We start from the raw sequence: 11,045 nt of genomic DNA on the forward strand, positions 1-11,045 counted from the left end.
GCCGCGTCGGACGCACCGCATGCACGGCCGGCAACGGATTTTAGTTTGCTTTGTATGATTGTACATAGTGCTGTCCGTCCATCATCCGCGCCGCCCGCATCGCATCGAGACAAAGCAAATCCGTTAAAGCCGTGCGTTACTTAAACAGGCGTAAGTGAATGAAAACAAAGTCCGTCATCAGTAGCATTTTTTTGAAGAATATACTTTACTATGGATGTATGGGTTAGAAATGAAAGGCTCTTATTGTGTACAAATTCATATAATATCTATTTATTTTGTGTCATTATCCAAAGTTAACAGAAAGACATAGCTAACGTTACATTTACTTTACATCACGAGAAATTCTAAAAATATTGACATCAGAGTGAAGGCTTTTAGGCTTTAAAGTTATGTATGTATAGAAGTTATATAAATAAAAACATATTTTGTTAGATAAGTTTAGGTGTTCAAATTCAAGTGAAAAGTACAAGATAGAGTGAGGGGTGGGGGCGTGGCGCTACTTGTGGTCGCGCTTGGTGCCGCTGAGCACGACGTAGGGCGAGTGCGTCTCGCGCTGCTTCTCCTGCAGCATCTGCAGCGTGCCCAGCGGCGTGTCTGTCGAGCTCATCTTCTTCATCAGCTGAAAAGGTTCAACAGTTGTAGTGCGACATGACATGTACAGTCGGGGGCGGGGGCGGGGGCGCAGCACTCACCCCCTCCTGCACGGCCTTCTTGATGCGCTTCTCCTGCTTGTTCTTGCCGGGCCCCTTGCCGTGGAACTTGTGCGAGAGGTAACGGAAGGCCTCCTTGGGGCAGAGCGGGCGGCCCTCGTCGTCCACGTACTCCAGCTTCACGTGGGGCCGGAAGCCTGAGCGCTCGCGGAACTCCTGCAGCGGCCCCGAGTGCCCGCCGCGCTCGCGACGACCGTACTTGTCGTCCTCGCCCCTAAACGAATACCCGTTGAAAAAGACCACAACCAGATATCGATTTACGAGTTAGTATGTAACATTTGCGGAGCGCGAACTGACGCGTGACTCTTGTCCTCGATGGAGTAGTGCCTGGCGGCGAGCTGGTGCGGCGCGGTGCGAGGCGCGGGCGCCGCCCCCGCCTTCTCCAGGTAGCCCTTGCTGAGCGCCAGCTGCAGCGCGCCCGCCACCCCGCCGCCCAGCGCCGGCTCCGCGTCCAGCGCCACCGACGACCCTGCCAGCCCCACCAAAATTTATACATTAACAATATAAATACGAGAGCAAAGAAAAAGTGTAGGATTTGACGAGGCTCACCGGCGGCCAGGTCGGGCGCGCGCTCGCTGTGCACGTCCACGCGGCTCCAGGCGCCAGCACCATCCGCACCCGCCCCCATCTCTGCCACCACCCCCGCACCCGCACCCGCCTCCACCTCCGGCTCCTCGCGCTCCATCTCCTGCACACACAATTAAACGTAAACGTAAAATACAAAAGCATGTTATGATATGTGAGGACGGCGACGGAGACGGAGACCATGATCTCGGCGTGGTGGTCGCGGTTGCCGGCCTGCCCGTAGGTGGGGATGTCGCCCAGCGTGCGACAGAACTCCGCGGTCGCGTCCAGCACGATGGCCCCGCCCGCCTCCTCATCCTCCGCCTCCTCCTTCACCCGCTCCAGCAGCTCCTCCACCTGCACAACATAACCGATAAGTCATGAGATTGCTAAAGTGCAAAACAAGTACGGGTAAATATCGGTGTTTCTATGCGAGATATGGATTACTTTGGGCACGACGTTGGTGTGGCGCTGCTCGGCGAGACGCAGGCGACGAGCGCGGGCCAGCGCGGCCTGCAGCTCGCCGTCCGGCTCCACCTCCTCCTCGTCCACCGCCACCCGCAGCGTCAGTTGCTCTGGCTGCACCTCTGCAACCACACCGACACGCTGCTCTAATTGTAAACACTTGTGTTCGTTCTTAGTACGAGAGGTGGGCGAGGTGGGCGGTGCATGAGGTGGGTGAGGTGGGCGAGGCGGGCGAGGCGGCCGAGGTGGGCGGTGCATGAGGTGGGCGACAAACCGGTGTCGTCGGTGTCGAGCGGCACGGCGCCCGCCTCGTAGTCGTCCACGTCGATGGGCTCCGCCTTCGTCCGCTTGCGCATCTTGCCCTGATACAACACATATGTTACAATCCCCAACTTGTCACTGGGCAAAGAGCATTATTTAAACCATTTAGTGTGATGTACCTTTTTCTTGGGCTTCTTAAACTTGGCCTGTATCTCGTGCTCGTCCAGGTAGTCGGTGGCGGGGCGCAGCGCCGGCAGCTGCAACGACTCCAGCCGCCGCCCCGCCGCGTTCGGCAGCCGCTCCTGACGCTACCGGTATAAAAAATCTTATTTGATAGTTACAGTTAACGATTATTATATGTAGTTATTTCTATGATGACATCGCGAACCGACCATGAGGTCTCTGAACTTGTTGGCTTCGATGGAGTCGTCGTCTCCGATGCGGAAGCCCTTCTTCTTGTCGGATTTGTCCTTGTCGATCTCGTCGTCGTACTTGGCCAGCAGCGGGCGCGCCAGGCCCAGCGCGGCGGCCACCTCCGCCTCCTCGTCGTACGCCTGGTAGCCCGCCGCGGCTTTCTTGCGCTCCACTATGTTCTGCAACGTTCGCACCGCTATTGTACACCTCTGCTAAACATACTATTTCCGGGGCTGCTCGGGGAGGAGGCCGACCTTCTTGTAGCGCTCGTCGTCCACCATGTTGACGTTGACGAGCACGTCCTCCGCGTCCTCGGCCAGCACGGGCGCGTCCGCCAGCGTCAGCACCACCTCGCGCTCCTCGCCCAGCTGCGGCCCACACACACACGCAAACATTTAATTTGTGTAAACTTTTACTAAAGTGAGAGTCGACAAACTGTGCTGTATTACAAACGGGAGCAAATAATAAATTTTACCAATGAAATAGAAGACTGAGTGGTGCAAATATAAAACACAAAGCGAGTAAAGTGGTGGCTCACCGCGTCGATGTCGTGCGCGACGCGCAGGCCCTTGAGGTGCGCCTGCGAGTACCGCTGCCGGCGCTCAGCCTCCTGCTCCTCCTGCACCAGCGCAGACACGCCGAACACCGCGTCCATCTCGTCCAGCAGCGCCGCCTGCACACCCCCACACACCCCACACACAGGATAATGCTTTTAAATAAAATAATGTTTATTTTGATTTTGATGTGTAGTTGATTTTAATTAAAAATGGTGTGAGAGGTGTCGCCACTCACCCGCTTTTCGGCGGCTTTTTTCTGCTCCTCGATCTCCCGCGATTTCTTCACCCAGGCGATGGCGTCCTCGTCGTCCGACTCGTCCGCCAGGAGCGTGGTCTGCAACCTGACCGCAACCGCAACCGCAACGTGCGTACACATTCATTATTACTTTTATTAATACAACCATCAAGAGAGGTGCAGAGGGAACAGAGTAGAGCACTCACTTCTGCTCGAGCTTCCTCTTCTCGCGGCGCACCTCGAGCTTCTCCCGCAGCTTCTCCGCCTTCTTCTGGTGCGCGATGTTGTCCGCCGGCTTGTGGTAGAACTCGCCCAGGTCGTCCTTTATCTTACCGTCGTCTGCCACACACAATACAATTATATAAACATATAACTGCTAAAATACTAAAAATAAATAAATGTTCATTTGGTGCTTAGTGTTGACAATGCAAGACTAACCTGTTGTCTGCTCTGTCACCTCCAATGGTTTGAGGCCGAGCTTGGCGCGCAGCCTGTTGGTCTCCTCGATGGAGAGGCTCTCCTGCGCTGCACCGCCCGGGGCGGGAGATTGCTCTTTTTCATGTTCTCTGTGTAAATAAACAGTTTTATATGTTTAAATGTAGTATAGTCTGTGCTTTAAATATTGAACACAAGACAATAAGCAGCTAGTATACCTGGAGCTGTGGCGGTGCACACTGGAACTGCGGCTGCGGCTGTGGCTGGAGGAGACATCCTCTGCGGGCTGCAGGTGCGAGTCCACAGGCACCTCCTCCACTGCAACAACAACACATATGTTACAACTGCACTCGCACACTCTCACACCACTAACTCTCACTTTCCACCATCAACACACTTATATTAACACATATATTTTTATCTTTTTCTACAAACAATGTCTCCGCAATGTTTTGAAGCAAGAGTGGAATTTTACTCTAACACAAACAAATACGAAACTAAAATAAAATATAAAAAATTGTAGTTATATGTAACATGAAACCAATGTCTCCTATGTGCACACATTGGTTGTTCATATATATATTAATTTCTGTTTAATATCCACATTAGACGATTATTTTAAAACATATTATATTAGTTAGCTTTTTTTAAAGGAAGTCATAATGGTTAACTTCATAATGTGCACATTGCAGACTTTGTTTTAATAACATGCATATTATATAAAATAAATCTAAATCTTGCATTAAAACATACAACATCTCATAACTCCTTAACCCTTATTAGCCTAGAGTTTTAATTTTAATACCAATCTGTTAAACCGAATGTTCACATTACTATTAGTTTTTTTATAAGTTGGCTGTACCTATTTTACTGTTGTATAATATTCTTTCCAACGAAATTTAAAAAAAAAACTAATTTCATTATTGTTTTATTTTATCAAGCAAACACAGTAATATTAAAATTAAATCACTTTTGTATGTAAATCAGGCTACTAAGGGTTAAGATGTGGTGTTACAAATATGTAGCACTAGTTGATGCCTGCGACTCCATCCATGCAAAATAAAAATATCTTAATTAGTAGCCTGTGTGTTATTCCAGACTATGTTCTACATCTGTGTCAAATTACAGCAAACTCTATGGAGCTGCTCTACATATACCTTTTAACAAACACCCATCCATCCATCCATCCATCCATACATTTGCATTAATAATATTACTAAGATGACTACACAAATGTAAATCACTCTGAGTAATTTGTTTGCACATATGATATAACTCTACTCAATTGTCACCAGTTTTAACTTGATCAAATTCAATGTGGGCATTTTTATTCATTCAGCCATAAAAGTAATATAATACAGCTTTTTTTGTTCAAACTTACATATGGCTTGTTCAATCTAAATTGCTTGTTGTTATGAAGGAACTTTATGAATGTGGTGCTATTTATTTTGTGCTTCAAACATATAACTACAGCAAAAACAACAGTTTTACTGTAGTTATGAATTAACATGACTGTAATGAATGCCTCTACACTACAGGACCAATATGCTGTCTCACTCATAAATCAATATTTATTGAGTGAAGAATTTTAATTTTACATTATTGTTACTGTACCTCATACCTAGTGTTGATTGCTATGTGATGTGACCAACATATGATATTGTACAAACAAGCAAATGAATGTGAAACATGACACGGTTAAAAATTATACGGTGAACAACTGCTTAAAACTTTTGGATGAAGAAGAAAAAACTTTGATTGTGGTTTATGGTAGCATTTTAACAAATTGGTGGCCACTATTTTTTTTATATATTTATACAAGTGTGTGAACAGGGCCACTGAGTGTTTGCCATCGGTTTATAGCTGTAGTCATCTTCACCGTACTGGTCAGTTGGCAAGTAGCCACCTAACAATACCCACCTCACTGGACCAGCACTCGGGATGGGGTTAACTCGAATGCCACCACGTCTGAAATATGACCAGAATATGCCATTATCTCGTCAACATAATGTGACGCCTTCACTAGTGGTACTCTCCGATTTCTTTGTGTTCTAAAAATCCGACTGTTACTGTACGAGGAAATACTTTTGCTTCATAATAAAGAAAAAGAATTGAAAAAGAATTACCACCAGTGAGCAGCGTTTATATGTGTAAGATATTTCATTTTACTGACCATCAGGTGAGCGATCCTTCTTGCGGTCTTTGTGTTTCTTATGGTGGCGTTTTCTTTCACGTTCCTCAACATCCAAAGGGGATTGTGAACGACTTCTGTGCTTCCTCTTTTTGGACTCTTTCTTATGTTTTTTCGAACCCATTGTTTATTTTACTACTTGTTATCGAAGTTGGACTATACAAATTGCTGGATTAGTAATAATATATTTAGTTGTGCTATGATTGTTGTAAAACATCGAACTAAGAAATGCCTTAATTACTTAAGTAAACTATACACAAATGTAAACTAAGCACTTTTCTGCGTCCTTATTTCTTGCTTTTTTCTTGTTTTTGACAGATTATAACTGCATCACGTTGTGTGGCGGCCATTAATAATTTGCAAAGAGTAAAAAAGTATTTTATATACTCTTTGAGTAAAACCGTTAAATATCTAAATAGCAAATAGAGTATTTGTAATGGTAATCTAATAAACGATTTTATAATTTTAGCTTAGTTCTTTAATTTTGTGCTAGTCGCCTTTTTTTAAAAATAGAGGATATTTTAATTTTAATACAAGCAACCGATCATCACTATGGATTATGTTATGTACAGTAGGGTTCTGTAATGTACATTATAGTTCTTTTCAAATATCTTGGGAGCCTGAAAAAACTGCCATAATATCCTTGTCTTATATAATTCGTAGCCAAATTGTCAATTCCGAGTTCAATTCATATATTCAATATATTTAAATGACCGCGCGGAAATCAAGGCAACTCATGTGACCTTCCGCTGAAACTGACTCGAAAAGAATTTTCATTTGCATTTCGCCAATGCGAATGGGGAGGTGGTGATCACAATGTGATACTGTTGCATCATAGAACTCTTAGGAAAGTAATGAATATAAGAAAAAAACTGGTATTTTATATCATATATTATAAAAGTTATTTATTTCCAAGCTTTAACAAATCTCCAAAGGCTACCTTGGATACATATAATTTTTAGGATATGTGACAATATTGAGTAGATGATCGTCAGCCACATCACGAGGATTCACATCATGACGTTTTTCAACGGTTACAACATCTTATCCAATAAATACTAAGGCGCATATACATATTTAACTTAGAAATAAATGTGTAGTCACAATAACAAGTTTTCATTGAGCAGTATGCAAAGAGGAATGTAGTAAATATTACTTTCATTTGTTTGATATGAAATTTTGCCTCTTAAATATTTTAAGAGCACCAACCATTTCAATTAAAGTTTTTCAAAAAATAGACAATATTCGAGGTAGTTAATGTGATATACTTTCATCATTTTATTTTTATATATGAATTTATAAATATTTCTTTACTATTATCTAAGTTTGTGATAATAAAATAAATGATTACTTTGATCGGAGGTATATTATAATATGAGACTGGAACAGTTACCGGAAAATAAGGTTAACAATTATCCGATTATCGCAGAGGAAAATATCTTATCTGCCTAAATAAGTAGTTTCCGAGCAGTGATATGCGCCGGCGGTTGGATGGATATCACTCAATACAAAATAAAACAATTTATTAATGGACAAAACTAAACATTACCATATTTACAATATTTAAATAGTAGTAGAATAACATAAATGTATATAACTATATTGTATACGGGGCGTACTATCAAACGGACTCACTAAATATTGCTTATCGGGAAGACTCCGGTTCATATTAAGATATAGAATACATACAATTATTATAAGTATTTGTCATGATAAATTACAAGATTTACACAGTACATACATCATGTTCCACTCCACTAGTGTACTTTTTTTATTTTATATGTAAAAGTTAAAACATATACTTAATATTTTGGATATGTTTTTAAGATTGTTTTGGCACAATTAGAGGTGAGGCAGAGGTGTGTGAGGTGTCGCGTCAGAGCAGGGCGGTGGCGAGCACGATGCGCGGCGGGTGCGCGCGTGCATGCGGCGCCTCCCAGGCCAGCAGCAGCCCGCCCGCGTGCGCCGCGAACAGCACCAGCGAGTCCTCGCTGTACGACAAGCTGTAACCACAACAACGCACACTTGGCTCAATTCATATCTTTGTCTAGCGCTGGCTCGTGGGAGATGGAGCGCGTTCAGTGGCACGAACCTGAGCAGCGGCGCGGGCGCTGCTTGGGGCGCGGGCAGGGTGCGCACGAGCTGCAGGTCCCAGCTGCTGTAGAGGCGCACCTCGCCGGAGCGCAGGCCGGCCGCGATGCAGTTCACGCTGGCGCCCTCCGGCGCGTTCGAGTAGCAGATGCAAGTCACCACTTCCGACACTTTCACGCTGCCTGCGAACATATTTATAGCAAATAATAAATGAACCGTTTTAAGAAGTTTAACAAGGTGTAACTTATTACGTGACAACAACGTAACGTCGCTCACCAACAAAGCGTCCGTTGACGGTGTGCACGCGGATGAGCGACTGGTACTTGTGCGGCGCGTCCCGCTCGTAAGCGTCGCCGTCCGCCTCGCCGTCCTCGGGCGCGGCCTCCGCACACTCGGCGGTGTGCTCGGTGGTGTGCTCGGTGGTGTGCTCGGCAGGTTGCAACTCGTGTACGGACGCAACGTCGCTGAGCGTCTCGCTCACCGCGACCTGCGTCACCGGCAGCCGCTCGCGGTTCGGCAGCGTGCGGATGTACGACAGCCTGTTCGCAACCAATGACATTCACTCTCGCGTGAAAACGTACTCAGCGATTGAAGTATTGTAGGGGCGAGCACACTCACCGGTTGAGGTCCCACAGCAGCAGCAGGCCGGTGGTGTCGGCGGAGACGAGCAGCGTGGCGCGCGCGCACACGCAGAGGGCGGCGATGGGCGCGCGGTGTGCCAGCAGCTGGCGCACGGAGCAGCGCGCGCCGGCCCCGCCGGTCGTGCCCGCAGGCCGCAGCGCCAGCACGCGCCCCGAAGACAGTCCCACGAAGGCGGGCCACGACCACGACCCCACCGTGCAGCATGTGCTCACCTGAGTTACCTGTGTCGGACCAATGTATCGATTTTTCTAATAAATCTGATGTCTCTATATTGTATCTTAAAAATGTAGTAAGACCAGTAGTATATATTTGTTTAATTCTAAGAGCGCTGAGTCAATGTACCGCACAAAGTAACATACAAGAACGCGCGCTTGCGTAGTGGATAAAGTTAGACGAGCAAAAAACGTACTCGTTCGAGTGGCGGCAGGTGCAGCAGAGGTACGGGAGCGGCGTCGCGGCGCGTGCGCAGTCGCAGCGCGCCGTCAGCGTGGCCCCACGTCAGCAGCGCCAGCCCGCCCCCCGCACCGCCTCCGGGCCCCTCCTCTACGCAGACACGTTAGTTTCCCACCGTGAAGTGTCACTTGGCAGTTTTGTGTACGTGTCATGTCAACTGACCGTAGGGCAGAGGTGCGCAGTGGTGTGCGCAGGCGGCGGCGGCACGCACGTGCGGCGCGGGCAGCGGCACGAGGCGCGCTGCGGCGGCCAGCTGACGGCGCGCGGCCACCGCGGGCGCGCCCAGCTCCAGCGAGCCGCAGTAGCGCCCCCACCGCACGCCGGACACTCCCGCCATCACCTCCGTCTGCCGGCACACGAACGCAACGTGCAGTGGATATACTTGCGGTGTGTTGGAGCGCGCGGTGGTGAGCGTGCGCGTGCGCGTGCGTACCTGCGTGCGCGGCGCGAGGTCGGGCGCGGCGTGTGGGTGCGGCGCGCGCAGCAGCTGGCGCGGCGCCTGGCCGTACGTGCGCACCATGGCCTGCGCCGCCGTGCGGTCCACCTCGTCCTCGTGCACGCTCGGGTCGAAGCCGTAGTAAGTCTGTTGACATTAATACGTATCGGTACTCAAACACGAGTGGACCTCAATAGTTGCAGATACAAATATACATAAGTTGGAGGGTTGGGTAATAATAGTGAGAAGACTGACGCAGGCGGGGAAGACGTTGATGGCGTCGACGGCGGCCTGGCCGGTCTGCTTGTAGCCGAAGACGAGGTCGATCCAGAGCGGCAGGCGCTCGGTGACGAGCGGAGCCTCGAGCGCCTGCCGGTGCGCCAGCGTGAAGAGGCGCGCGTCCGCCGCCCAGCGCGGAAGCTCCACCGCGTCGACGCGCGCGCCGCACTGCCGCACGCCCAGCTCCAGCCCTGCACCGTATCGCCTCATCATCAAACTTTACTTTCATAAATGGTTATTTTAGCAACACCAGTTTGCAATACTTATGACTTCCTGTGTTCCATCGGTGGCGTACCTTCATCGTTGTAGAACATCTCGGGCAGGTAGAAGAGCTCCGGGATGAGCTCCTTGACGTCGGTGGGGGAGTCGTGCGTGATGAGGCGCCACGTCGTCGCCAACGAGTGGAACGTGCGGTCCGGCATGTCGAAGTTGTTGTCTGCGAGCACACGCCGAACTTTTTAATCGGTTCGTTAGCAATCTCGATATCTTAAGCGTAAACGTCAGTTGTATAAATGATTTAAGAGGCGTCAGTTGGTACCTTGGTAGTTGAGGAAGAGCTCCGTGAAGGGCGGCACGCGCACGAGGTAGTGCAGCACGCCGCCCGAGTTGGAGTAGAGCGAGGCGTAGTGGTGCGGCTGCCGCGACAGCAGCGGGCTGCAGCCCTCGCGCCGCGCCGCCTTCAGGTCCTGCGCACCACACACCCGCACTGTACATACTGTGCACGCCCCCACGCGCACCGTACACACCTCCGCACTACCTCCTCACTCACGTTGTACGTGTTGATGTAGTGTTGCTCCCTCTTCTTGTTCTGCACGGCCATGGGCTTGCTGAGGTCGCGGAAGGAGGCGGGCTCGTGCAGGTCCAGCATCTTGGAGGTGTAGTCGGCGATGATGAACGGCAGCACGGGGTACTGCATCAGGTCGTTGTAGGAGCGTCCAGCCAGCCCGTTCAGCGCCATCAGGTATTCCCAGTTGGTGATCGTGCCGTTACGCCATTGGTTCATCACGTCCGAAAGACTCTCCTGCTCGGTTCTGTCGCATGATATACATAATGTTGGGGCGACGATAGAAATTTGTGTTTAGATTCATCCCAAATGGAATGGGCAATGGAAAGATCGTTAACATAACATGGTATGCGTATACCTGTTGGGCAGATGTGCGGCGTCGAGCGCGCGCAGGAAGGCATCGCGCTCGGCGGTGGCGGCGAAGGCCAGCAGGTGCGCGTGCCCCGACAGCAGGAACAGCTCGGCGGCGCGCTCCTGCAGGCACCAGCGGCGCGGGCACACGCGCGCCACGCTGCCCAGCGCCCAGCT

General features: G+C 49.3%; 2 protein-coding genes across 2 annotated transcripts in view; both read right to left on the bottom strand.

The window, feature by feature from the left end:
- Positions 1-249: 249 nt before the first annotated feature.
- Positions 250-6,184, bottom strand: LOC106127479 (U4/U6.U5 tri-snRNP-associated protein 1). The gene is made up of 16 exons (XM_013325562.1): positions 5,815-6,184; positions 3,860-3,959; positions 3,645-3,772; positions 3,413-3,545; positions 3,207-3,312; positions 2,953-3,087; positions 2,669-2,782; positions 2,393-2,593; positions 2,180-2,308; positions 2,014-2,101; positions 1,722-1,861; positions 1,476-1,631; positions 1,260-1,398; positions 1,008-1,179; positions 693-924; positions 250-619 (listed from the first exon to the last, which is right to left on the bottom strand). Exons 1-16 carry the CDS (start codon positions 5,954-5,956, stop codon positions 497-499), a joined length of 2,238 nt encoding a protein of 745 aa, XP_013181016.1. The 5' UTR covers positions 5,957-6,184; the 3' UTR covers positions 250-496.
- A 948-nt stretch (positions 6,185-7,132) lies between these two features.
- Positions 7,133-11,045, bottom strand: part of mv (lysosomal-trafficking regulator mauve) — a 27,147-nt gene continuing 23,234 nt past the window's right edge. The window contains 11 exon segments of the mRNA XM_013319629.1: positions 7,133-7,835; positions 7,925-8,105; positions 8,200-8,462; positions 8,542-8,786; positions 8,975-9,108; positions 9,181-9,601; positions 9,710-9,924; positions 10,029-10,169; positions 10,272-10,419; positions 10,503-10,764; positions 10,876-11,043. Coding sequence (XP_013175083.1) covers positions 7,709-7,835; positions 7,925-8,105; positions 8,200-8,462; positions 8,542-8,786; positions 8,975-9,108; positions 9,181-9,601; positions 9,710-9,924; positions 10,029-10,169; positions 10,272-10,419; positions 10,503-10,764; positions 10,876-11,043 — 2,305 coding nt within the window. The 3' untranslated portion in view covers positions 7,133-7,708.

Source organism: Papilio xuthus, unplaced genomic scaffold (assembly GCF_000836235.2).
Source record: "Papilio xuthus unplaced genomic scaffold, Pxut_1.1 DF828952.1, whole genome shotgun sequence".
NCBI lineage: Eukaryota > Metazoa > Arthropoda > Insecta > Lepidoptera > Papilionidae > Papilio > Papilio xuthus.